The following is a 27,069-nucleotide window of genomic DNA, read 5'->3' on the forward strand; positions in this document are numbered from 1 at the left end:
CAAAAAGGTCGGACAACAGTGTGTCTCTTAAGTGGCTCACTAGCACCCCCGTTTGTTTAAAATGTGGGGTTTTTTACCCACAGTCCCCAAATAGGTCAGTAACAACATAAAATAGTCCACTGATATTTACCCACTTGATGCACTTGCCCACTGTGCATTGTTTTCTGGGAGGCACCGTATAGCGATACACAAATGTGCGAGGGCCCGCCATCGCTGCTTGCAGCTATATTTTAGATTGAATTGCAGTCTCAAATAATAAAGATTATGCAAATCTAAACCGAACCAACATTTTAACATTAACATGACATATTACCAACATTACATTTGGTAATACAACATTTTTCTATTCATTCATTATTGTGTTTAGTTTATTAACTTTAATGCATTTAAACAAGGCTATTAAAATAAATCTGTTTTACTAAAATCAAACTTAAATCCAGAGCTTTAACTTTATTGACACGTTCAAATGAACCAGATTTGAGTGAATTAAAATGACTTGGAACGTAGTCATCATCACTTTTATTAATTAGTTACATTACAGCACATACATTCTTCAGCTAAGAAAAGGATACACAAAGGGAAAGAAAAATTTCTTTCACCAACGGAAACATGATATACACATGGTTGCAGCTGGGGAAAAAAGAATAATACATTAATTCTTTTAAATATGAGGACTTCTGAAATTTTTCGGGAAACATCTGCGTCATATAGTTTAGGTTTATTTTGCCGTTTGGCGTGTCGAGGGTGCGAGCGCTCACGGTGCGAGACTGCAGCGTACACATGCGTAATTATGGTGTTATTGCGTTTTCGAGATGAAAAGTTATTTATTCAGAATTGAAATCGATTTTGTACAACTGGACGATCTTACTGAAAGGGAGATTTTGATCTTACTAAAGTGGCTTTAGATCGATGACAAATGATCTTAGGGATATGGTGAAATCATCCTCTTTTCACAACAACCAAATAGCAATAAAACTATTTCCCGGTCTCTTAAGAAAGGCTCTGGGTTCGACAAAAACTGGAGCATTAGAGCAAAAAAACTTACTCTTAGAAAAATAGATTTGCAAGTTCTTCATTATGATTTTAATATGCATTATGTATAGCTAATCTGTGAGCAATAATACATGTCGAACAGATTACAAAAAAAAGAAGAAGTCTGCAATAAAAAATACCAAATAAAGAAAGGATATCTTACAAACGAGCTATTTTGTTTTATTTATTTATGTACGAAAACGTCTCGGAATCTCTTAAGCTTTACAGACACTGCCGCTTGGAGAAAGAGGAAGGAGCGTAACAAAGTCAGAGAGATCGGAAAATAGAGGGAGAGGAACGAAGTGCAGAAGAAAACAGGTGAATTAAAAGGTGAGGCACTGATATGATGTATGAACAGCTAATGTGTAGTGTCACAGTGAGACTGTGAATGTGTGAAACAGTGTCTAAGGGAAATAGCTACAAGACTTAAGAGCTCAAAAAAAAAAAGAAAAAAAGACACGAATGAAAAAGGGAAGACTGTCGACAGAGAAGCTCAGATGGATAGAGAACACAAACTACTGGTTACTCGTAATCTTAGTGTCGTGGTTGAAAACAATGAAAGCTACAATCATGAGAAGGTTAATTGCGCTTAAGGGAAAAAAAAGATGCGAGTTGGGGTGTTAAAAAATAAAAAAATAACAATAGATCTTTGCCTTATTCACAGTAACCATAGTTATATTGCTTGCTGCCTAAATGTATCGCTCAGTTCATGTCCTGTTAAACACACACACCACACGAGATTCTGCTGGTTGGCATTAAACTGAACAAGGGATAAAAGAGGTGCTTGAGTTCAAAAAGCGTTTTGAAGAGTCAGTAATAAATCAATACATACACGCCTGACCCATATAATGGTCTCCACAAGGTCAGACGAAACACCCAATCTGTCCAGCAGAGAGCAGACATACAGGAAAAAGCAGAAATCATGAAATCCTTTAGCCCAAAAAATTTAACCGAACAGGAACTAATCTATGAAATTGCACTTATGGCAGTCTCCTTGTAGATGCCTTGGAGCAAAAAAAAAATTATAATATAATCATAATACAATAATATGAAGAAATAATGACAATACAGTTTATGGTGGGGTTTTTTTTTTTCCTCCGCCCTGCTAAACTGGACCCACGAGGTCCTGCTTCGAAGATGTTCAACCGTCCAGGTGTATGTGTTAATGTTTACCAGCCTACAGAGTAGAAAAAAAATTTGAAGCAGGCCCTCAAGTTGACACTGGAGTGTTCGTTTCACCTGGACTGGGCGTTAAACAGAGGCTTTTCAGGCATACTGGGCGGTCAGTTCCTGGCTGATGAATCGACGCAGGCGCTCCAGGTACTGGCTGTAGAGCTCGATGTCGTTGTGGCCGGCCCCTTCTACCCACAGCGGCTCCACGGCCTTGGGGCAGCGCTCGAACAGGGCAAGGCCGTGCGAGAAATCAATCACCTCGTCCTCGGTGCCGTGGATGATCAGCACTGGAGACGTGATCTTTGACACCTTCTCGATGCTGAAAAAGAGGTGGGGGTGATGCGTAATAACACTGATTTACGATATGAGTCCGTTTCTCTGAGATTTACGTCTGCTCTGTGTGCTCACGCTTACTCACAATACGCTCATAGCAAGCATCAGTTTAAAGGTCGCTTGATATGGGGTTTTCTCTGGCTGATGCTGATATTTGATGGTGATATTTTGAAGTCAGGGCAGCCGGTGGCCGAATGTTTTGGTCGCTGAGTGGCCGATTTTTTCCCCCTTTATCTCATAAAATCTAACAGTCAATTAATAAGACGTGATTCGAAAAATTGTTTAAACATTTATTTAACAAAAGCTTCTTCAAACAGTGCACTTGTTAGCAGGTTTAGGTACTCGTGTCTACCTGTAGCCTAAACATGGTGAATTCTGGCGAAACTCGTTGGCAGGAAAGAGAACTCTGATTGGCTATTCAGCTTACCGATTGATTATTGACGAAAGCAAATGATGACGGAGTGAATAAAGGGAACTCAGACACCAGTCGTTCTTGCCGCCTGCCTTTGCAACTAAGCAGACGGTTTTCTCTCTTTCGGTAAACTCATTTAGATGCTGAATACAGACTACTGCCACCTGCTGGTATTTGAAAGTAATGTTCTCTAACACAAGCGCAGGACGTACACGGGCGGTTTTGTATAAGGCTGCAACTACTAATCGGTCAAATCGAAAATAATTGTAGTAGAAGTTGCAGCCCTACACCAAACCGCGCATGTACGTTCTTGCGCTTGCGTTAGAGAACATGAATTAAAAAAATGCATTGGCATTGGCATCGGCCGATTTTGCTGCAAATTAGGCAGATTTATCAGCCAGCCAATCAATGGGTCGACCTCTACCTTTAACATGCTTAATACAGCCGTAAACAGTTGTACAACAGTCATTATTCATAATCTTAATCTCAGGTAATGCATTAAAAGGTCATTTTCGAGTTCCTCCTCCTCTCGTCCTCCTCCTCTAGTCTAGACCTACATATGAATTTCGCTTATTTGTACTGTGTCCATTATGAAAAGCACAAGTGTCATTTTTCTCCATAATCATTTTTTACCAAAACAAAGTCGGCTCACATTATTATTATGATTTGTATGATTACACATAATGGGATCTAGGAGGGGGAAAAATAATAAGAAAAATTGAGTGGGCAATAATTCTGTGGGTGGAACTGCCCGGTTGAGAAGAAAGAGGACAGAAGAACATGGCCACATTCATTCGAGCTGCCAGGCAGGATCTCGTAACTCAAATAAGCGCTCTTTACAACAACGAAGAGTGAAAATCATTTTGGCAGGCACAACACAAACACAAAAAAAAAACGAGGTGGTTGGGCTGCAGGAGAATACCGCATCAGATTACACTGTAAGCCTTATAATAATAATGCAGGGCTATAATGAGCACAGACTCACCCAAAACTGTGCAGTTCAAGATTAGGGGTTTTGGTATAATCTTCAATCACAGGTACTGGGATTATACTGTTATCATATACCTGTGATTTAAACAATAGTACACTGTCATGATCTACAAGCAACAAAGCCAACCAAATTGTCCTGATATCAGGGGTTGCATTTATTGCCTCTACCTAGTCTTTTATTTAAAAAAAAAAAAAAAAAACCCTAATTATGAGTATTGTGTTCTCTGATTTCTTTCTTTGAGAGGGAGTGGAAGCACCTACTTTGGAAAGGCGTCAAAGCAGTAGGTCTTCTTGGTGTCGGGGAAGGCCACTCTCATACCCGAGGTGAGAGGGGAGTGAAGGACCACAGCAGCACACTCATACCGCGACGCCAGGTCCACCGTGGGCACCGTGCCAATACTTTGACCATAAAGGATGATGTTCTCTGGACTGATCCCATACCTAGAGTTAAATTGAAGGCAAATTGAAAACGTTTTGCCTAAATTCTAGACATGATGAAATCGTGTAGGACATTAGGCAGAGTTAAGGAAAAAACATCTGGCCCGATTAGAACAAACAGACCAGGAATAGGTTTTTAAAGGTGCTTCAAGTACAAAAAAAAATGAGCATACAGACTACCAAACAAAAATCTTCCCTTCACAGCCGATGGTGCACATTTTTAACATGATATAAATTTCATTCATTCATTAATAATTAACCAATTTGATCATAAACTACATGGACTTGTGATGAAACCTCTGTGAGCCAAGTTTTAGTGAAGTACTGGCCATGGTATTATATGAGCGAAGCCAGAAGAACAGATAACACAAACACGTTACAGAACACGTGAACGAGTTGTTAGTATGGAAACGATAAGGCATTGAAAGAGGGCATTAACGTAAACTTATGATAAGAATTAGAGCAGGTACTACAGTCCGGCTGTAATATGTTCATTCTGACCAGCCCTGTGGTTAAACCTATTAAACAACGTTGCATTAATTAAACCACGGAACCATGTGTGTTAAATGTTTGAAAATATCTCTGTGGCTTAATTCAATAAGCACAAGGGCATAAAATTACGTTTTCTTTCTTTTCCCCTATGGACCTGCAAACTTTTGCAATTAACTACATGCCATTTTGCATGATCTGTGTAGGACCTCTATGGTTACTTGATATCTCGTGTCAAATGGCGCATAAGGTTTATCAGATGTTTGGCTGTCCTCTAGACACTGTTCGAGAGGAGGACACTCGACTTTATTCTATAAATTTCCACCATCATGGTTTAAGTATCAGCACTTCACGTAATTTGGAGCAATTCGGAGGTCAAGTCTGAGCACAGATGGTTGGAAGCGGTAAAATAGCACATAAGCAGACCTTCGCAACGTAGATGCCTTTTGCTCACCTGGTGCGCAGCGCGTGCCAGGCCGCGTCTACGTCAGCGTAGAGGTTCTTCTCGGACGGCTTCCCCGTGCTGGCCCCGTAACCCGAGTAGTCGTAGGAGAAGATGTTGCAGTTGATGCGTGTGCCCAGGCCAATGTAGAAGCTACTCATCTGACCGAGATCCACAGCATTACCGTGGGAGAACAGCACCGTGTACCTGCGGAGATCAACATGGGTAATCGATACAGACACTTAACCCTTAATTAATCCTTTAATCCTTTAAAATATTAATCCTTTTAAAAAGATTAATATATATTACAAAGCAGGCTTCTAATGCTATAAAATCTATCAGAGAAATCTACATGGCTTTGTTCTGATACTAAATAAGAATAAGATGATGAAGCTCAAATTAAATAATTGCTCTTAATAGACAATTATAATAAGTGATAAATGATCATAGATGAAAAAAAGTAATACAAAATAAAAATAGCACAATGATGATTGCATTATTACGCAAGCCTACAATTAAATGAATAGCAGCTCATTTGTTCAGGAAAACACCCACACACACACATATTTGAGAAAAAAAACATGAATGTGCCAGGGATGTGTTTATTTATGTTAAAGAAAGCCTATGCTAGTAATCACAGAAAGCCTTGATAAATAAAGGAAAAGCATTTGTAAATGGTAAACGTATTCATATTAACAAATGTAGAGTTTCTACCTGGCTGTGGGGGCACAGCGGATGTACATGCATCCCACTTTGTTTCCACGACTAGAGCGAGTCAGGAAGACTTCTGTCCTGTCCAGCTCTCTTTGGGAATACTGGAACTCAGCTCGCTCTGACAGATGGAGCTTCCACCTGCCCTCTCCACCCCTGTCTCCTGCTCCTCCTCCTGCCCCTGCTCTCCGACCCAGCCGAGAGCGCAGGGATGAGGTGCTCTGGTTTGAAGTTATGTTCGGGGGCGAGTCCAGTTCAGGCAGTAAAGTGTAAGTGGGCTCTGGGGGTAGGAAGGCCAGTTTCGCTGCAATCCGACTCGGGCAAGGAGGGCAACAGAAAAGGCCACACAGCTCGCTGACCGACAATCCGTTCATCTTTCCAGCACCGAGTTACAAAAAAGCTGGAAGAACCTGGGAACAAGACATTAAACAGATCCGATACCGTTAGGTAAAATTCTGATGAACAGGCAAAACCAGATTTATATGAAAAAGACTCAAAATTTTGCAATGTCTTATTGAATTTATGACTATTACAGGGAATATTTAATATCAATTCAGTATTAATTGCGTGTCATGTTCATGTATCAATTTTGTGTCTTTGCAACCATATCTTGATTTAGGTATATGATTAAAGTCTTTATCTATTGCACAAGGGAGATGCAACCAGGTTTTTGGGCTCCACATCCTGGTAATTAGCAGAATATAATGCAGATTTGCACGTTCCCATCAACCCCTAGCCACAATTATTCAGGTGTAGCAACTGGTTTATTCTGGTCAGAGTGGTTATTAACCAGTCACTGTATCTTTTTTTTCATTTAATAAAAACAAGACTTTAATGACACATTGTGAAAATATGTTGCATTATTAATTCCCCAACCCAAAAGATATTGGAAAGGATATCATTTTCTTTACGCACAGGTTTGTAAATATCTGAAAAGTGTAGGCATCTCTATTTAAGTTGTCACAGATATGTGTAATGATCTAATCTACCAAATGAGATCAGGTATCGGGGCCGTGGCCCCGGTTTTAGTGGTTGCCTCATACTTACGGGTGTGGATACTTGTGCAATATAATTGTTAATTTGCAGTTTTCCCCTCTGATAACCTGCGCATTGTCTGGTCTCAAGACATTGGTACCGTCATCAATGAGGCGACATGGAAAGCGGTCTTGAAAAGGGTAAACTGCTCTTCTCTCTGTGCACATCACAGGATTACACAGTGCAAGGTGATAGATAGAGTCCACTGGTCCAAACGTATTAACCCCTCTATTGACCCTGAGTGTGACAAGTGTCATTCCAGTTCAGTTACTTTAATCCACATGTTCTGGTCCTGACCTGTTTTCTTTCTGGAGGCAAATTATTGACTCTCTATAAGATATTACCTCTGTCGATATTCCACCTTGCCCAATTACTGGATTATTTGGGGTTCTCCCACCTGGCCACTCTTTGCCTTCTTATTTCTCAGACTTTGTAGCCTTCTTAATCCTTTTGGCTAGGAAGAGCCCTCATCCTCCATTGCACTCCTGCTGGATGAGAGATGTTTACTTTATAAAACTCGAATAAAAATTAGGCACTCTATTCACCGATCTACCACTACTTTGGTCAAAACTCTGACAGCCTCTTTGTGAGCATGTCCGAACTCTCCAGCTTCACCGTGTTCTCTGAGATCGAGTCCCTCCTCACCCATTTTCTATCTTAGGTTTGGATACTATTTTTCTATCGCTTGGTCAACACACTGTACAATTGTATTTGCTACGTAGGATTCCACTAATGGTTGTGTTTATTTTTTTGGAGAGAATCGAGATGAAAGATGAAAAAGAAAACAACAAGTGTTGGTGTACCTGTTCATTGATGCATATTGAAGTGAGTTTCTGTTGTTGGTGTGTAAATAAAACAACAAAAAGAAAAGAGATGCCCAGACTTTTACTATGAAGAGCCAAAAAAATCTAACTTCATTGAAGGCTGTGGGCCGAAAGTGAATGTTGCCTTATACCAAAGTGGATTGTATTAAAATTTAAGTCGCGATGGTTTCCCTTATTTATGATTTAATAATATTTAGAAATAAGTCAACTGAAAACATTACTCTGTAAACAGCTTAACTTGATTTGAAATTTTCAGATTCAGTGAAACAGTACAATAAAAAACATAAAACGCTATGAAACATTGGGATAAATAAATAAATAAATAAAATCTAGCATTCTGGAAATAATCCCATATATAGCACAACAGAGTGCAATGATTAATAAACTGATAAACCATATGCTTATAGCATCAGTGACCTCTAATGACATAAAACTAGTCCTTATTTTCCAAAAGTTAATTTTTCCAGATTGGGCTGCAGCTGATTTACTGATAATGCTTACAAATATAACAAAAAAGGGTTATGATAATATGTTAAATCGGTATCAATGACATTTTTCCCTTTTGCTTCCTTTTCTCATATATGGCATAGTGGGCCAAAGCAAGCGTCACCACAGGCCCTAGATTGGGCATCTGTGCACTAGAGCAACATCTGGATTCCTTACCAGAAGTATCGAAATGTGCGTTCAACATTTGAAAAAGCTCACAAAGTCCCGCCCCTCCCAAAAAATCTACCCTGATAGAAGCGCATCCAATCAGAAACAACCATTTCAGACAAATTATATGACTGTCTCACCAAATTACTACATTCTTGCTGGAGTGACAGCAAGATTTCTGTCAATTTCCATTTTTCAGTGATGTTCTGGAAATCTAACCCAGCCATTAGGTTGCACAAGCCAGTGCACTCTTAGTGATGGTCCCGAAACGGATAAATGGGGAAGGTTGCGTTAGGGAGAGCATCCAGCGTAAAACGTGCCAAATCGAATATGCGGATCACGAATCAGTTTGTTGGAAGTGACGAGGATGGACAGGATTAGAAACGAGTTTATTAAAAGGACAGCACATGTAGGACGTTTGGGAGAGAAGGTGAGGAAGGCGAGATTGAGATGGTTTGGACATTTGCAGAGGAGGGACATGGGGTATATCAGTAGGAGACTGCTGAGGATGGAGTCACCAGGAAGGAGGAAAAGAGGAAGACAAAGGAGGAGGTTTATGGATGTGGTAAGGGAAGACATGCAGGTAGTTGATTTAAAAGAGGCAGATGTAGAGTACAGAGGGGTATGGAGACCGCTGTAGCGACCCCTAATGGCAGAAGCCGAAAGAAGAAGTAGTAGTAGTTGTGGATATCTTCCTGGTTATTTGCACAAGTCAAAAAAATAGTAGTATATTAAATAAACCTTAATTAATATGAATAATATTAGTTAGACCAGTTAAGGTCTTTATTATAATAATTACACGCTGATTTTCCACCAATTAGTACTGCCAGTTTGTAGTGTCAGTATACCGCCATTATTCACATAGACGAGTTATAGAGTTTAAAACGACAGTAATACATTAAAAATAAGAAATAAATAATTCGGAATAACATTTCTCCGAGTTCACATTTTTAAACGGAAATCTGAATCATTGCATAGCATTTTTCCCCTCTATTTCTGAAGGGGTGCCATTAATTATGGATGCATCCGGAATATATGTTTCTTTTGCTTTGGTCGTTTTATACGTTTTAAAACTGTTTAAGCTTGTATTAAACTGAATTATAAATAACTTGATGCTAGTGTTACAGTTTATACTTGTAAGAAGACAACAGAATGACAAGCTAGCTCACATCCCAAGCTTCCTGTCTCCCAGCGGTACCGTGTAACCCATTTCCCCGATGAATTATTCGATACAGATCGGCAAACACATGTATTATAAACCATGTTTGATTCATTAGTGATTATTTAATCAGTCTTAAAAGTGTTACCTCGTTTTCTATCTATTTCACTATTTAAATGCATAACGTTCCAGAATGCTGCTAGCTACCTATCAGCCCAAGATACAGGCTGTATCCCAAATTGCTGGACACTTCCTGTTCATGTGCACTACACAGGGTGTGTCGGGATGGCGGCTACGCGGTAAAGTAGTGCACTCTAGAACCTTTAGATATCCATTTGCGAGGCAACCACAAGGAAAACTAGGCTAGTTCGGTATCGGTTCCGATAAAGATATCCATCTAAAAATAAACTTACCAAAACTAGCAGAATCTCTAAAAGATGTTAATGCATATTAATCTATACATCCCAAGCCACTGAACACGCTTCCCAGGCTTTTCCCCGTGTAACTAAAATCATCGTAGGGATTAATGGCAGCGAGGCTTCCGGTTTGTGGAGCTGTTTTGCTAACCGTACAGACAAGCTGCACATAGCATGGGATTTCATGGGAACGGGGTTTGCGCCTCGCCTTTCCTCCAAAATAAGAGCTGTGAACCATTTTGTATGCAATTGCTGACGGAAAAACCCTCCTGTCATATTCTGTTATATTATTCCTTTTTTCAAAAAGCTATGGTCAGGAAAAGAATGATCTAAATTTGATCCAAGTCAGTCAAGAAGACATTTTTCTTTGCCATTGTGTTGCTTGAAACCGTTATTGAATGCTCCCCTTGAGCAGTTTTCACTAAGTATTAAGGTTTAAAAAAGATTGACAATCTATATTTTTAATAATCTAAATCCTTAGTATTAGTCTGCAGTTGCATTCTTTCATTCCATTCCATATCATCTCATTGCTGTGCTGCTACACACCATAAATCAAATCACCATGAATCAAATCCTAATACATTATTTTATATGTTAAAATCATTTAAAATTAGGTGTCTTAAGGCAAACCAAGGTGAAAGCACAATAATTCTCAAGCTAATGCATGCCTAAATCGCAGCTGAGCAACATTTTTCCAGTCCCTATGTGCTGAGATACCTTCACCAAACCAAAGCATGCTCAGACTAGAACACCAAAACGCAAACGCATGAAGGGGAGTTTTCTGACAGGCAAGTAGAGACGCAGCCTGAGGCAACCACAGAGACACGGGGTGTCTTCCTCAAATGTGAAATGTTTAGATGAGTTTTGGACTCAGTATCTTTACTGTTCTTAACACTATACTCTTCTGGACGGAGATCTCATACATGATACCCGATGAAGCAGCTATCAGTTTGTGTGTCACAGCTCTTAAAGCTCCTAATACCAGTGGGACCAATTTGGATTCATTTTCCACATCTGTTCCAGCTGTTCGTTCCGCCCCTGGTACTGCTGTCTTCCACCTCTTGTCAACCACCACTTTGTCTGTTTGGTTAGCCGGCAACTGCTTTTCAGTCTGGTGCTTGATGTCCCAAAGGAGTTCCCCCTTAGCTTTACTAATCCCAACCACATCCTGCTGTTTGTCCTGTAGCCCACTGATATTTGGAGCATTAAGTTTTGTAATACCCACACTCATAGATTTGCTCCAGATTTCCATGTCAAAGGTCTCTGTCTAGGAGAGTTTAGTTCAAAGAATAGCTAAGATTCTGTGTGCAATCATTATCTAAACTACCAAGCTTGAGCAAGACACCCATCCCTCAAACCTGGTCTCTGTGGAGGCATCAGGCTTGGGAGTTTAGATGAGGGTTGTACAAAGTATCTTAGCTGTTCTGAACGCTATACTATTCTGGATGGAGGCCTCAGTCTTGGAACTTGGAGAAGCAGCACTATTGGTTTGGGTGTCACACCCCTCAATGCTTCTAATACTATTGGGACCAATTTGAACTTCATCTTCCACATCTGTTCCAGTCGTTCTTTCCGCTCCTTATGCTGCCATCTTTGGCTTCTTGTCAACAACCACTATGTCTGGTTGTTAAGCCAGCAGCTGCTTCTCAGTCTGGCACTTGAAGTCCCAAAGGAGTTCCCCCTTAACTTTAGTGATCCCAACCACTTTTTGGTGTTTTTTACTGTTGGGAGTTGGGGACTTCTAACCCACACTTGATTGGCACAAAATATTTTACCCACTTTCCCAGTCTGTTGGTTACCCTGCAACCAGATGGTGCAGTGGTAGTGTAAAGTTGAAATTCCAGTCAGGACAAGCTTCCAGTAACAATCCCCACACTTCCTCTAATGCTACACAAGCTTACCTCAGAACAGAGAAATATAGGTATGTATATATGTAATATATATGTTGGCATTGCAAATCAAAACATTTTGTCCCCATTTTCATTGATATTAAACACTTTAAACTGGATGACATAGTACCAGACACTGTTGAAGCTTTAGGATGTAATATTTTGTAGTGGCACACTCACTTAGAATACCATTCTTAGCTTCTTGTATGGGAACAATATGTAACATGGGCCCTTGTCCTCTCTCAATGGCTGAGTGGCATGTAAAATAGCAAAACGTCAAAAGTAATTTTTTTAACGGTTCATGCAAACCTGTCTGTTTTGTGCTATTTGCGGATCCTATAGCATTGTATTTGTGAATCATTGAATGGTGTCTGGTATAATTTTATACCGTCTACATAATCAGAACAGCATAACAAGAAAAAACTATCCTGCTAGGCTAAAATATATTGCCTGTACATATGTCTTTTAGGTTGAAGAGGGAAGGCTTTTCTCCTTTTAATATGTACTAGAAATTTAGAGGTCATTCTTCTTCTTCTTCTTCTTCTTCTTCTTCTTCTATTATTATTATTATGTATCGTATAATACTGCTATTTGTATCTATGAAATGGTTTATTTAAAAATAAAAAAACAAAGGCAGATACATTTTTTACATGTATTAGAAATTACTCAGAAAATGTTCAGTTTAACTTTTTTTTTTTTTATCGTTTTTCTCAACATCCACTATTTATTTATTTATTTATTTTATTAAACCTGAGCCCAGTGAAGCCATTTCTCACACTTCGTGCCGCTCAGCATCCACACACACAGCGCATATATTTCTCTGCGCGTGGATAATAAGAGCCCATGCGCAGCCTGCGCTGTAATGATGTTCATAAATAACCTACGGCTCCCCTGTTTTGAGAGCCCGGGGCCTTCCACATGACTGCTGGTATTTCGTTATGAAATGTGGAAGAGGTTTTTTTTATCATTACATTGCGCATGGTTGTATACTTAATAATGTTCATACATGTGTATGTTTACTTGTGCTCGGACCCATGACTGAAACAAACATTAGATTTGTTATATGTAGGGTTAAAAGTAGAGATGCATGGGCTGACATTGGAGACTTCAGAGACCACAATGCATTGCGAAGTTATTGACGAGTGGAACTGGTGAAACACACACACACACACGTATTTAAGCACATATACACACACACACACAGACACCAGACTCACAGTGGAGCTTCCACCAGCTGCGACAGTCAACTATCGCAGTTGTTTACTCCAGTTCTTTTCCTCTATTGAGCAAGTCGCTTCAGACTCTGTGAATATTTCTTTTTCCTCCCCAACCGCGTATATATATTTTTGTACCAAAAAAAAGGACAAAGATCTGATTTGGAAAGAAAATTCGATTTAACAGTTGAGCTTCGTAGCTAGGAAAAGAAGTGGAATAGTCTCTGGATGGCGTGATATCGATACATAGTGACTATTTATAATGTTTTATGTTTAAGGAAAATTTTCGTTTGGTTTATTCAGGAATTAACAGGAATTAAGTCACATCGAGCGACTCGTTGGGCAACTCCACCGCCAAACAATAGGCGTTTTTGTGTAGCTGCTAAAAAGCTATCACACAAAGCCAGCTAGCACAGCCTTGCTAGCTTTAGCTCAGCTCGAGTTTAGCTAGACAGACTACGCTAATCAGCAGGCGGTGTCTCAATTCCCCTTGTACTCAACTTTATTTTTTTCAGAAATGGCTCAGAACAACAGTTCACACGTCGCCAGCTCTCAGAAAGCGCTAATGCTTGAAATGAAAAGCCTTCAGGAAGAACCCGTGGAGGGCTTCAAAATCACCCTGGTGGACGAGGCAGATCTCTATAACTGGGAAGTGGCCATTTTCGGACCTCCAAACACACTCTATGAAGGGGGTTACTTTAAGGTAAAATAGTTCGTTTGGTCTTTATTGTGTCTCACTGGAATATACAGGGCAGTTTTTGCCTGTTTAGCTAAATATAGCACTGCCCTGACTATATATATCCTCATGAAGCTCAGGCTAGTTCTTTCATGCTAGCTTGGTCAGCTTTAACACCCGAATTGACATCTAGGAACAATCAACAGCTTACCATTTACGAACTTTTGTTTTATTTAATACCGTTTGGTTTATTCGCCTGGTTAGACCGGGTGTAGGTGATGTTTGGGAGTTTGTAGTGTATTTGAGTTAGTATTTGAGGTAATGTATAAGCTTGCTTTCTTTGTTCCTCTTTTGTCAACAACGCGACCATCAGAAGCAATAGCAGGTCTCGAGTACTGTAGAGTTTGGCACGGGCACATTGTGGGCTCGTCGTATGGCTTTACACACTTATACTAGGATTATATTTGACTATTTTAGCTTTTATTTGTTAGATTTATTATTCCAAAACGTACTTTTGAATTCTGCATGATCACCCAACTGTTAGTTGCATATTAATGCTTATATATATTTCTATATCAGCGAGGTGAATACATCTTTGACACTATCTGTTTACATCTGGTCTATTTTTATTTTTTGCCTTTTTGTTTATTTCCATAGATAGATAGATAATGTAATGACAAAGAAAAAGTAGTGTTCAGGCCTATTTTTTATTTTTTTTTGTAAGCCTTATTTCCTTATCAATGCATTTCAGCATTAATATGATGTTCCTGTATATGTATTGAACAAAAAAAAGTCCATAAAATGATCATCTTTTTGTCCTTGGTCATAGTCCAGCAGTGTATAAAAAGCTTCCAATGAACTTCACACAAATGGGACATGATAGAGTTTCGGTTCCTGATCTGAAACCCACAATAAGGATCTTAATACATACGTTCATTAGGCAATGGATATCCAAATAGAGTTAGATGGGCTGGGGTTATATTAAAGGGGAAATGTGGAATCTGTTCTGAAAGATAAAAAAAAAAAAAAAAACTGGGTCATACTGACACACATTCAGCCTATTGTCTTTGTTTACACTGGGGAAACGCTGTGGGTTTGGCCGATACTCTGGCGTCATTACCTTCTGCGGCTGTGTTCAGACTTGAGCAGTGCCAGAGCTGGGAGTGTGAGCTGCTTCCCCTCTCTCTGTGTGTGTGTGTGTGTGTGTGTGTGTGTGTGTGTGTGTGTGTGAGTGTATCGGTGAATGAACCTGCAGAGCTCTCGGCGTGCAGCGCCAGAACCAGTAGTGCTGCTTCGGAACGGTTGAACCGAACAAATGAGTAATCCATTGATGAGCGATTCCAAAAGGTTCTGCATTATCAAATCATTTTGGCATTAACATGACACGGTGCACCTCGTTTATTTCAGTCTCCCAGTGCACTTGAGTAGCCAAGCACAGAACAGCTGCCTTGCATTTAGTGATTCTCATAAAAATCCAAACAAGGCCAAATGCACGGTGGAGAAAACAGCAAAGGTTTGCAAATTCGATGTGATTTTAACCCAGATTTTGGCTTCCCCTTAACCCCTTTACCCCCTGCTATCAGTAACCTACTCATGTGGTGTAAACCTGTTCAAGACAAGTTTTTTTCTTCAGTCTGCCACTGACCACAGAAGCTTAAAGTTTAAGGACACCTGACTGCCTCATATGTGGGTCTTTCATGAACTGTTGCCACACACAATTTTGAAATTGTATAGAATTTCTTGGTGTGGTGTAAACTAATTATTTCTGAAACGAAGGGGTTTAACATGTTCCAGCATGACAATGCCTCTGTGCACAAAACAAGCTCTGTAGAGACATGCTTCACCAAGTTTTGGAGTGGAAGAGCTCAGCGGTCTGCACAGAGCCCTGATCTCAACCCCACTGAACTCCTTTGGGATGAACTGGCATGCTGACTACATTCCAGGCCTCCTCACCCCAAAAGCAGTGTCTGACCGTACTAATGGTCTTGGGGCTGAATCCCCACAGCCACCCACCAAAATCTACTGGCTGTTCTTCTTAGAAAAGTAGGGGTTGTTTTTCCCCCCCCCACAAAAGAAGGACTCAATCTGGCATTTGTGTAGTTGATGGTTAGCTTTCTGCAAACCTTGGGCAGTGAAGCCTATTTTAATGATGACAAATCCCTCAGTGTGAGCAGGTCTGCAACTAGTTGCAAGTACAGCAATGAGAAGCAGCCAATGAGAGTCCCAGAGGAAATCAAATTCATCTACTCTCATGCACAGCCGAGCCCTCAATCTAGACCTGTCCTCCGTTTACTGTTTGAGGATAAAAGCAATATGTTGGCATAAAAATATTGCTTCTGTAAGAAAATGTCATGTCATACCTAAGTGACTATTGGGGATATAAAAAAATAATAATGCATGATTTCTGGTAGCACACAATATAAAATGAGAATCTGTTTACACTGTACCTTCACATTTCTTTCTACAACTTTAAAATAGTCACTATTTGCCTAATTAACATCGGATCCTCAACACCTTTCACATGACTTTCCTTTAGTTAAATTTTTTTTATAAGAATGTATTTTTTTTTGGGGGGGGGCACTTCAGCTGGAAGTTTATCAGCACCCTATCTTCCCGATATGCGAGATTCTGGTATGCAGTGTAAATGATGAGCACAAGACCTGAATGCAGCTTGAGCGAAATATTCTAGTAATGCAGCTCCGTTATTGTGACTGCCCATTCTAACTGAACGGCTTGTCTCATTCTGCCTGAATTTATCGATTGGTTGTTGATTAAACCTCTCGTAGAGACCTGACCAATTATTTGGTTCAACTCTAAGGTCCTCTTGTATGGAAATCTATACACACTGTAAAACTCCAGGAGGATACACACAGTCTGGGTTTTAATGGCTACCACTTTGCTCCTGTGAATGAATGTACAAATCAACCGGTTATTATCCGGTTTACCGCAAATATTTATCGCAGCCGAGCAAAACATGACTTGTTGTGAAGACTTGTGAACAAACAGAGGTGTGCAATCGAATCTCCAAAGCGGAAGCGCGACAGCAGGTTTTCATTCTAATCGAACACGAGCCACACCTGATAGGCGATCAAAGGCCAAGATCAGCTGATTATACAGATGCAGTCAGGTGTGGCGTCTCTCAGCTGGATTGATGACCAGCAGCTACACTGGCAGTAATAGTTATTGCAACTGATTGGCTGTATAATAATAATAATAATAAAAAATAATAAAATAAATAATAAATGAACTCCTTGTTGAACAACTCGTGGGCAGCTTCAAACACTGCGTCATGGGTGGACAAATTCTAATCTCGTTACCTAGTTCATGAGTAGTACTTTATGATTGGGCACTTGACAAAAATTGGTTACTTGCATTATGTAAGCAAGCTGCAGTGGTCTTTCATGATATTGGAAAAACATATTTTTTTAATCTAGCATTTTTGTCAACATGTTTAAATACAAGGTGCTATGAGAGAATTTACATACCCTTTAAAAGGTAGTGCTGACTGATTTTTCCACAGTAATTCGATTAATTAGAATTTATTCTTACGCAGTTTCCAAAATGTTTATTATTCCAATTATTTTAGTAATCGGGTATTCAAATCATCATTCCATTAATTAATCGGATAACTAGTACCTTTTCTTTATTAAAGAGCAACACTAAATAAGAGAGAAAATAAGACAAGTCTCCTAAAAGGAACACATTTGTAAAAACCTTTTGTTGAAATTGCATCAAAGAATCTAGTTGAAAACTAAACCCATTTAATGCATTTAATAGCCATATTACATTAAATTACAAATACAGTTGCATGCAAAAAGTAGGTTATGGGAAACTCTTTGTTTAATGAAACTCATCACAGTATCATGGTGTGTTATTCTTGTTTTCATTTAAACACATTTATAAACAAATTTGTCATTAAAAAGGTTGTAAAATGTTTTAACCCATCTGCAGAAAAGAAAATATTGACTTCACCTGATAAACCAATCCTGTCTGTGCATGCTTGAATAAAACAGGGCAGCACTGAGCTCCCAGCAAAGAAGGCTTCAAATATCACTTCAGGGGTATCGAATTAGTACAGGTTTGAAAAGTCAAACGAAAAAGTATATGTAAAAATAATGCTGCATTACACCGTAAGCGGTTGAGAAATCAATTTTTGATGCTGCACATTTGAATAATTGTATATACACATTATATATATCACAGTGAATTGTATTGTCAGTGTGTTCAATTCACCGAAAATGTTTATCAGTTTAAAGCTAATACTTATTTATTCAGGATAACTGTACCGATAGATCCGTCGATCTTTTAAGTAAAGAGATTTTACTTAGTTTATTTTCCGATGCCGTGGGAAGCCATGCTAGTTTGACATCACTGCGTAAATGGGGAAGGACCGCCGAACAAAGTTCTTAAAAGGCATGGTTCCCTTTGATTGTGTTGCAAAAATGGTAAAAAAAAAAATGGTAATGGCATCATCTGTAGAAAATAGTGAAATGGATGTTTCATATATATTCTGTTGTATCACCCAGTACTATTTAAAAATATTTTCAATGTTCATCTGCTCTTACAGCCAACGTTCTGTTGGTCAGTTTGTAATAGTGTTGGAGAGAAAAAACAATCTTTATGTATTTGTGTTGATGGGGACTGTGTACTGTGTTACATTTTTGCTCTATAAGTCAGTAATATTATATAGAGTTAATCAGTGGCAGTTCTTATTTGTGTGCTGGTGTTTATAGGCCCAAAATAACATGCATTCATTTGCTTTATTACTTTATTGTAAAGGGAAAAAAATATTCAACAATAATTCATAAGTAGGGAAACTGTGTTGCTTCAGAGCTGCCATTTTACTTTGCGTATTAATGCCCAATAATTGGTGAATAAATAGGGCCACGTTATGAAGAATCTATTTGCGATACACTGATTACTGCAATGTTAAATTATTTTGTGATGCAAGTTTTTGGCCTTAACTTCCTCGATCAGCTTAAAAGGGTCCGTTTATCTTTACTCTCCGATAAAAGATAAAAAGCTGTGTGCGAATAAACAAAAGAAGAAAAAAGCTTTTCTTATGCTTCAATTCGTCACAGCTTTGTCAGCTTTGCACTTGTGGTATTCTCTCAGCGGTTTCATGATCGAGCCAGCTGTGATGTTTTTTCTTTCTTTTTTCCCTGTACCCTGAAGAAAGTTCTACGCACACACGAAGCGCTTGGTTGAACGGCTGTAACACGTTGCACTGTAATTGTTTTGGAAACGAGTTGCATTTCAAATCTTTCAGATCGTCAAAAATAATATAGCGCACAGTTTCGAGACCTCCGGGACTCGAGATCACTGATTGCGTTTTAAGTAGGTTAATGTCAGTGCTGTGGGCACGTGCTCTACAGTGCTGCGTAGGAATAATTGGTGACTGCCTAATGTCTACCAGTCACCACTCACAAGGCTAATGTGACTCATTAGCGTGCTAATCGAGCCCATCAGCAAATTCTGCAGGGCGGCATCGCGTTCAAATTTTAATTTCAGCTGCACGTTTTACGTAACGCTCACCTTTGGTACCGTGCAAACGTTTTCAATATTTTACACGCTGTTCTCTGATCCCCGATCTCCTCGTATCTCTCTGGCTTCTAAATGACACGCGTGTTGTGTTTCAGTGGTGGCTACATGATCTTAGCTGCATTTTTGTAAAAAAGGCCGGACATGGTTCAGGTGATCCTAGTGCGCACGTCTTGTGTAATCAGTCTCCCAGGTGTTTCAGCGGATAAAACAATGTTCCCCATTGGTATTTCTGTGCGGTGTCCTTGAGTCTTGTGCATCTCCAATCCAATTATCAGCAGCCATCCCAGCGTCTCTTATTTTGTCCTGCTTAGTGAGGGAGACTGTCTTTTAGTAGGCCATGCGTGATTATCATGGGGCTTCATTGGTTTTAAAATGATCCTGGACTTTACAGGACAAGCAAAGTTGTTAGACTTGCGCATAGGATCAGACTTAATTAGGGCTGAGGCTGAGGACCTACACAGGGAATTCGAGCCGGGTTACTTGCGTTGCGTGTTTATTTGTTTCCCACAGTGTGTGTTTAGTGAACAATTTATTTTTCCTTTCATCCTAGGCACGTATCAAGTTCCCCATCGACTACCCCTACTCCCCCCCAGCCTTCAGATTCTTCACGAAGATGTGGCACCCAAACATTTATGAGGTAAGAGTATGCCATTTATTTAATTTTTTATCCTCAGCCATGTGATCAGTGTTAGAGAAATGTGACTGGGATATTAAACGCCTTTTCGCCGCCCTTTGTAACGCCAGTTTGGATAATGCGCATACATTATAAAGCTGATTAACACCATGTGTAATACAAAATGACTGTGTTAATGTACATTTGTTTATTTGGATGAACTGTTCCCTTCCTGCTGGTGATAATGAGGTAAGGGAAGTTTATCGGCGCTATCTCGGTAGCGCAGCGTGAGTGTACGAACCAGACAAAGAGCACACAGCTAGGTTTGTAGCATTTCTAGGCTCTGAAATATGTGCATGTGCCTTCCAGTGTAGAAAAAAAACTCATGTTTTTACATTTCTGCTAAAACCATCTTTCACTCTTGAGAATGGGCTTAACCAAAACAAAGTTCGGAACAAAGAGAGCCCAAGGCTTACACACACACAGTCTTTAAAAAGCTTTAACACCCCCCCACACCCCCACACCCCAGGCACTTCTCAAGTAAAGCAGCATTACGGCAGAGGACCGTACACAAGGGTTCAAGCCGTAATAATAAAAATCGAGGCAGGAATGTTCACCAAATCCAGCACAGCCAGTACATCTTCCAGTGAACCCAGTGACGTAATAGTTATATTTGCATATTTTAGTGTTTTGATTAGCTTTAAGAACACAAAGCCTGTTAAAGAACACATGAAGGAAATGCGTGCTTGCCATGTTATAGAAATGGACTATTTTCAGTATATGTTTTATAAGTGTTTTATTTCTATTTCTCCACAATCAGCAATATACATTTATATTAATTAAATAAGACATTATATATTTGTGTTCATTTATTGTTGCATTATTAGTCTATCTATCTATCTATCTATCTATCTATCTATCTATCTATCTATCTATCTATCTATCTATCTATCTATCTATCTATCTATCTATCTATCTATCTCATGTAAGCAAATCTGAAAATCTGTGATGCACTCATATGCCAGTCTGATTGTGTGAATTTTCAAGTTAATAAAAAAAGAAATGCAAGTTGTTAAAGAGAAACTGCAGATCCCTCCATCTTGAAGGCCTTTTCTGTGCTGAAAAAACTGTAATTTCCTGCTTTAACTCTGTTTCGAAACACTGACAAATTCTATCAAAAATGAACATGTCCCCTGTTGTTTCTCTTGTAGTAGATTTAATAAAAATGTCTTTAATGCCACATTTAAAGACTGACCTAAAAAAAAAAAAAAACCCCATCCAGGCCCACACCGATGTTGTTTGAGTGTGAAAGTCCCTGGTCTGATAACCTCATTTTAAAATACAGTGCTTGCAGTGTCACTGTATTATTCAGTGCCAACAATTCACTGAAATATTCTCTTTAGAGCAGCAGCATGCAGTGCCGCTTAGCCCAAAATAGATCGTTGTGTTAAGTTACATTCAGCGATGCAGTGTTTTGAGATGGACAAATAACAAACGTGGTAGGAGGAGGATCCTACTAGTCTATAATATTTGCAGAATATTATCCAGCCCTTGTGCGTATACTTTCACACCCACCTTGAAGGAATCTCATGTTCATCCTTGCAAATGTGCATCTTGTGCGTCTTTTCAGAATGGTGACGTGTGTATCTCTATCCTCCACCCTCCGGTAGACGACCCACAGAGTGGTGAGCTGCCATCAGAGAGGTGGAACCCAACACAGAACGTCAGGTGAACACACACACACACACACACACACACACACACACACACACACACACAGACCCCCTCTCACCCTGACTTGTTGTTTTTGTGTCCCTCTCAAAAGATAACTATTATGTTGCGAGTCTACTTTTTGACCTTCTGACTTTCTTTGCCCGGATTTCGTTCTTCTCTTTAAAAACGCAATGTGCGTTTTAGTCACGTGATAGGACGTGACTAACAGTCCTTTCCTGTCTGAGAATCGCATTTTTTCTTTTGTTTGTATGCAAATATCAAGTTTCGCGTGTCTCTAGCTGTAGAGGAAAGCCTTGTAATTTCCTGGAAGTTGGCTTTGCAAGTGTCTGTGTATGGGTGCGAAACAGATGTCATCGATCAGTTGGTGTGTTTATTTTTATTTTTTTTATTATTTTTTTTTTTAAGTATGAATTTTGTTTCCTTGTATGTATAAAAAAAAAAAAAATCATAAGCCTTTTCTCAACGAACCTCATATTTCTGCATGAAACCGACATGCTGCCAAGTCATCGTTCTAATTTTCTCGAAGATTTCAGATCAGGTTTTGGTTATCGTATGTCAAATCACACTTGCTTGATAAAACCACAGTAGCCTGACGGGCTCAGATTTCTGCTTGGTAAGCAGTTGAATTGTCGCATCCTAAGCAGTTGTAATGAATAGATCCTATTTAAAAAATCCGTAAAGCCTTTTGATTACCTTGATGTGTGTGTGTGTTTCAGAACCATCCTGCTGAGTGTCATATCCTTGCTGAACGAGCCCAACACTTTTTCTCCCGCAAACGTGGACGCCTCCGTGATGTACCGCAAGTGGAGAGACAGCAAAGGAAAGGACAGAGAGTACGCAGAGATCATTCGGTAAGAATCTTCTTCTCATTTCCCAATAATCTTAAGTGTTGACACAGCTGCTTTGATATACGACAGAGTGACAAATTGAAGGAAACCCGCCACCCCCCCACCCCCAGCCATGTCGCCCTGTCACTGATCCTATACATTTTGTGAGAGATGAGCATTTTTCTCGAAATGTCTTTCGAATGTTGTTTTCATGGAGAGTGGTGTCTATCGGGTCCTGTACATTTGCGAAAGCCATACAATACACCATTTTAGTCCGAACCAGCTAGCTCCAGTTCTTTATCCTGAAGAGATTTTCAAAAACAAACAAACAAAAAAAAGTTGATCAGTCAGATGAACTTTGTACCGATTTGCAGCTGCTCTTCCCTCTAATGGGGCAAGTGGGCATGAACGAAGCCAGCAAAATGTCATCCACAGCATAACAGAGCTTCACCGTGGGGGTTTAAGCATGCAGTAACCTTTTGGCATAAAACACACTCACAATCTCACAATTTTAAATTACATACAGTAAAGAATGTTTTTTTTTTTTTTTTTTTTTCTTCCCTATCTTTCTTACACCACAAAATTGCCATTGTTGTATTGCGAACAGTGGATTTAAAACAAGTCAAAGTGCTAGGTAAGTGGTTAAGACGGTTGACTTCTAAACGGATGGTCATTGGTTTAATCCCAGCACTGCCACGGTTTCACTGCTGGGCCCTTGAACGAGGCCCCTAACCCTCAACTGCTCAGTATTATAAAATTGTAAGTCACTCTGCATAGGGGCGTCTCCCAGATGCCAGAAATAACACTGGAATTATGTCGATCAGGCAAAGTCATTGTGCTAGCTTTTCAAGGTAGGTGTTGTATGTTGCACTTTATGGAGATTTCACCGAGGACTGCGCCAATGCATTTGAGTAGTGCTGCCCTCGTGTGGTTAGATATCATACTAAAAAAAAAAAAACTCAGTTTATTTTTGGTTCAGGGTCCCCCAAGTAAAACAGGCTTTGGAAACAAATCCACACAGTATAATAGTTCTAAAGCATGGTTAAAAAAAAATACACAAACACCAGCTAGTGACAGGCCAGCCTGTGATGGCATGCTAGCTCTAATGGTGACGCAAATAAATAGACACAGCTGTCAGCTCTGTCTATTTACACAGACCAATAGCAAACAAGAGCGTCAATAGACTTCGGGTTACTTTAGGTTTGGAATACAAAAATGCAGACACACCCCTGTTGGCCCCAATCAACTAACAAAAGGTGAGAATGAACACTAATTCGTAGGCCAATAAAACTCCAGACCAAATGAACGATTTACCACTTCAGCAGGAATAAAATGGTATAAAATGTACATTTACGATTTTAGAGCAGCGGCACTTCAATGTGTTGACATAAATGAACAAACCTGTCCTCCAAAGTGAAATTTGTTCGGAGTCGAATAAGTTTAAAACTGAGAAGCCGCCGCGAGCTGGTCGTCGACCGTAACGAGTCTACATGGTGCACATGAATTTTATTATAAATTGTTAGTATTTTTATAATAGGTAATACAAAATATTGTATACATTATTTCGATTTGTTTTAGTATGTTTTTATTGTTTATTCGATTAGTATTTATAGCTCTTGCATCATTAGGAGATATGCGTAGTCAATAACAAACACAGTAACAACTTAGGAACGAATTCATGCTACGAACAGTCGTGCAGAACGTAACTCGTTCTTAAGGTGGGGAGCTGTACATGGGGTAGACTTAAACTCGCTACAGGTTTGCATAGGACTCGAAGGTTTTTTCTGTTTATAATATATTCAACTTGGTGTATGTGTGTGTGCGCGTGTGTTACAGGAAGCAGGTTCTGGCCACTAAAGCAGAAGCCGAGCGAGACGGTGTGAAAGTTCCCACTACGCTGGCTGAGTACTGTGTGCGCACGCGTGCCCCCGCTACAGACGAGGGCTCTGACTTGTTTTACGATGATTACTATGATGACGAGGACTTGGAGGACAATAACGACGAGGACTGTTGTTACGACGAAGACGACTCAGGAAACGAGGAATCGTGACCCCATCACCCACCACCGTCACCATCCTCCTCACCACCACCGTTTCCCCTCCAAAACTTCGAGAAGCTGTCGCATGCACCTTGTATTTACTTTTCCTTTTGAAAATGATATATTTTAGGGTTTTTTTTTGTTTCCTGCCTAGTTAAAAAAAAAAAAAAAACATTTCCCCCTCTGGTATTTGTTGAAATGAGTTTTTTCTTTTTTGTTTCCTCTTTTTCGTTTCTTATCCTTTTTTTTCCTTTTTTTTTTTTCCTATATTCTTGCGCTATAGAAGCTTTGTCAAAACGGCTCAATAATAGAACAACTATAAAATGGGTGAAAAGGAGATTTACTGTGCATGTTGGCATAGTGGCGTTTTTATTACACAGTGCTGCTCCCTTCAGCCACTATTTCCTTTTTCCTGAAAGAGCTCTAATTAAGGATCATCTGCAAGTCCAACCAGTTCAGCAATAAAATGCATTTTGCATACTTACATGCTCCAGAGGCAAGGCGTAAGAACGGAATACAACAGAATCACGTCTCATCCGTGCCACTTGCGTTCCACGACTGTTCTGCTCGAACACATTAGATTTTTATGCACAGATGCGCTTGAGCGGGAAAAAAACTCCGCACTGTGGACCACTGTGGGTCAAAGATTGGAATTTTGTTTTGCGCGCCTGTAGAGTGATTTATCAGCGTTAGGGAAATGATCGTTTGGTTTGAGAGAGAAACACTTGGCTATGGTGTGTGTGTGTGTGTGTGTGTGTGCGTGCGTGCGTGCGTGTGCACGTTCGCCCTGCAGAGGCCTACACCCCGACTACCACTATGTAAGATTCTGTGCATTAATTAAATATGGTGGTGTTTTAACCTCAAATTGTAACTATAGATTTCCTTAAGTCCTGTGATCGTGTGCATCCGAGCAAGGGTTTGAATCTGACGTTAAAATGGAAGGAGGATCAATATATGTTTCTTTCGGTCGAGCTGAAATTTTTTTTATTTTGTGATGCCAATATCGTGTCACTCCCTCACAAATTACATTTAATCTAACTAGGTTTTTATTCATAGAGAATGTATTTTTTTGACTGCAATGTAAATTCCTTCATTTGGGGCTACTAGGGTGTGTTTTGATATTTTTTTTTTTTTCTTCAATTTTCTAGTTCAGTAAAATTATAAAATGTCTGCATTAATTTACTTTCATGCCTTTTGGAGCATTTTGTGGACTGAAGAGGGCTTTTAACATCAGCATTGACCAGTTTAATTAATTCGATGTGAGCTCATTTTAATTGACTCTCAGGACAAAGCAAACAGGGGGAAAAAAAAAATTCAATAAAAAAAAAAAAAAACCCTTCCACAGCATCACCAACCTTCTCGTGAGTTTCTCCAGTCTATCAATTCTGTTTTTGAAGGCGGTTTACAATCTTAAACCTTGAGGCTGATGTGCACATGTGAGTATGTGGCTGATCATTTTACTGACCTGTATGTATTTTTATGGTTTGTTGGCCTATTTAAAAACTGAAAAATAAAAAAATCTTTATTAGAATAACTGAGTTTAAGTCTTTGTAATGCCTCATTCAGTGCCTGTGTAGCTTCTCATTCACACCACCATTCTCTAGAAACGGTTCTAGCAGGGAGAATGTTACATTTGTTTCATTCAATTGGTTGATGATCAAACTGCAAGCTGGCTTCTAAGATCTACAGCTATCCGCCATGTTGCATTAGACTTCTAAATCCTTGCGTTTATACCATGAAAAACGAGCTGGTTTGTAGGATTAATTCATTTTCTTGCATTTAGACATTTAGTATTATTAGTATAATTGCAATACTTTGAAAGGATCCTGTGTCTGGAGCGGTTTAGTGTCATGAATGTAGGTCAGGCAAATGCCAAAGATGGTGAGAATCACTTGAGTGTCCACACATATAACCTATTTGGTTACATTGAATTGGTCTTCCTACTGCAGCCCAGGCAGCTCACCAAACATGTGCATGTTCCTACTAAAGCTCTTGCGGCTGAATGAGGAGATCGCCATAGCTACCTGCCTTGAGCTTATTAAAATAAAACACCAAAGCGACTTCAGCGCACCACCTAAATGTCGCATTGGTGATTGGAAGTGGTATCAAACCAAAATGTCCCTTACAGTGTTTCTGCTGGGTCTGATAAAGTCTCAAATTTAATAATCTAAAATTTAGGCCTTAAAAAGTCTTAAATTCAGTGTTCTAGGGCTTAAATAATTTTACATTTTCCGAACCCCTTGTAGTATTACCTAGAAGCTCCTTCAGCACTTATAAATTTTGTTGTTTTCTTTTTGTAGTTCTTTCTTTCGCTAGTGCAAATATAATTCGCTGTGCTATGACTACAACATGCCACAGCCAATCAGCTTTGTTATTGGTGCAAATCTCCTGGCTTGTACCACAGATGTTGACTGGATTCTTTGAAG

At 39.5% G+C, this 27,069-nt stretch overlaps 2 protein-coding genes across 6 annotated transcripts; one reads left to right on the top strand and one right to left on the bottom strand.

The window, feature by feature from the left end:
- Positions 1 to 504: 504 nt before the first annotated feature.
- abhd17aa (abhydrolase domain containing 17A, depalmitoylase a) lies at positions 505 to 10,293 on the bottom strand. 4 transcript variants are annotated; one of them, XM_046876909.1, is made up of 7 exons: positions 10,106 to 10,293; positions 7,400 to 7,540; positions 7,068 to 7,292; positions 6,024 to 6,430; positions 5,322 to 5,516; positions 4,202 to 4,381; positions 505 to 2,524 (listed from the first exon to the last, which is right to left on the bottom strand). In XM_046876909.1, exons 4-7 carry the CDS (start codon positions 6,392 to 6,394, stop codon positions 2,299 to 2,301), a joined length of 972 nt encoding a protein of 323 aa, XP_046732865.1. In that variant the 5' UTR covers positions 6,395 to 6,430; positions 7,068 to 7,292; positions 7,400 to 7,540; positions 10,106 to 10,293; the 3' UTR covers positions 505 to 2,298. The 4 variants fall into 4 exon arrangements, with proteins under 4 accessions (XP_046732865.1, XP_046732864.1, XP_046732866.1 ...); XM_046876908.1 differs by having other exon boundaries at positions 7,400 to 7,543; XM_046876910.1 differs by lacking the exon at positions 7,400 to 7,540 and having other exon boundaries at positions 7,068 to 7,212.
- Positions 10,294 to 13,165: 2,872 nt separating this feature from the next.
- On the top strand, positions 13,166 to 26,174 carry cdc34b (cell division cycle 34 homolog (S. cerevisiae) b). 2 transcript variants are annotated; one of them, XM_046876503.1, is made up of 6 exons: positions 13,166 to 13,302; positions 13,727 to 13,914; positions 19,982 to 20,068; positions 21,675 to 21,772; positions 22,495 to 22,629; positions 24,442 to 26,174. In XM_046876503.1, exons 2-6 carry the CDS (start codon positions 13,729 to 13,731, stop codon positions 24,653 to 24,655), a joined length of 720 nt encoding a protein of 239 aa, XP_046732459.1. In that variant the 5' UTR covers positions 13,166 to 13,302; positions 13,727 to 13,728; the 3' UTR covers positions 24,656 to 26,174. The 2 variants fall into 2 exon arrangements, with proteins under 2 accessions (XP_046732459.1, XP_046732458.1); XM_046876502.1 differs by having other exon boundaries at positions 13,180 to 13,914.
- Positions 26,175 to 27,069: the final 895 nt, after the last annotated feature.

This window comes from Silurus meridionalis, chromosome 20 (assembly GCF_014805685.1).
Source record: "Silurus meridionalis isolate SWU-2019-XX chromosome 20, ASM1480568v1, whole genome shotgun sequence".
NCBI classification, from domain to species: domain Eukaryota; kingdom Metazoa; phylum Chordata; class Actinopteri; order Siluriformes; family Siluridae; genus Silurus; species Silurus meridionalis.

Coding starts and splice junctions, on each gene's coding strand:
- abhd17aa (XM_046876910.1), bottom strand. CDS start 6,394: ATGAACGGATTGTCGGTCAGCGAGCTGTGTGGCCTTTTCTGTTGCCCT. Junction 5,517..6,023: donor CGCTGTGCCCCCACAGCCAG/GTAGAAACTCTA, acceptor TGATCTCCGCAG/GTACACGGTGCTGTTCTCCC. Junction 4,382..5,321: donor TGGCACGCGCTGCGCACCAG/GTGAGCAAAAGG, acceptor ATTTAACTCTAG/GTATGGGATCAGTCCAGAGA.
- cdc34b (XM_046876503.1), top strand. CDS start 13,729: ATGGCTCAGAACAACAGTTCACACGTCGCCAGCTCTCAGAAAGCGCTA. Junction 13,915..19,981: donor ATGAAGGGGGTTACTTTAAG/GTAAAATAGTTC, acceptor CTTTCATCCTAG/GCACGTATCAAGTTCCCCAT. Junction 22,630..24,441: donor GAGTACGCAGAGATCATTCG/GTAAGAATCTTC, acceptor CGTGTGTTACAG/GAAGCAGGTTCTGGCCACTA.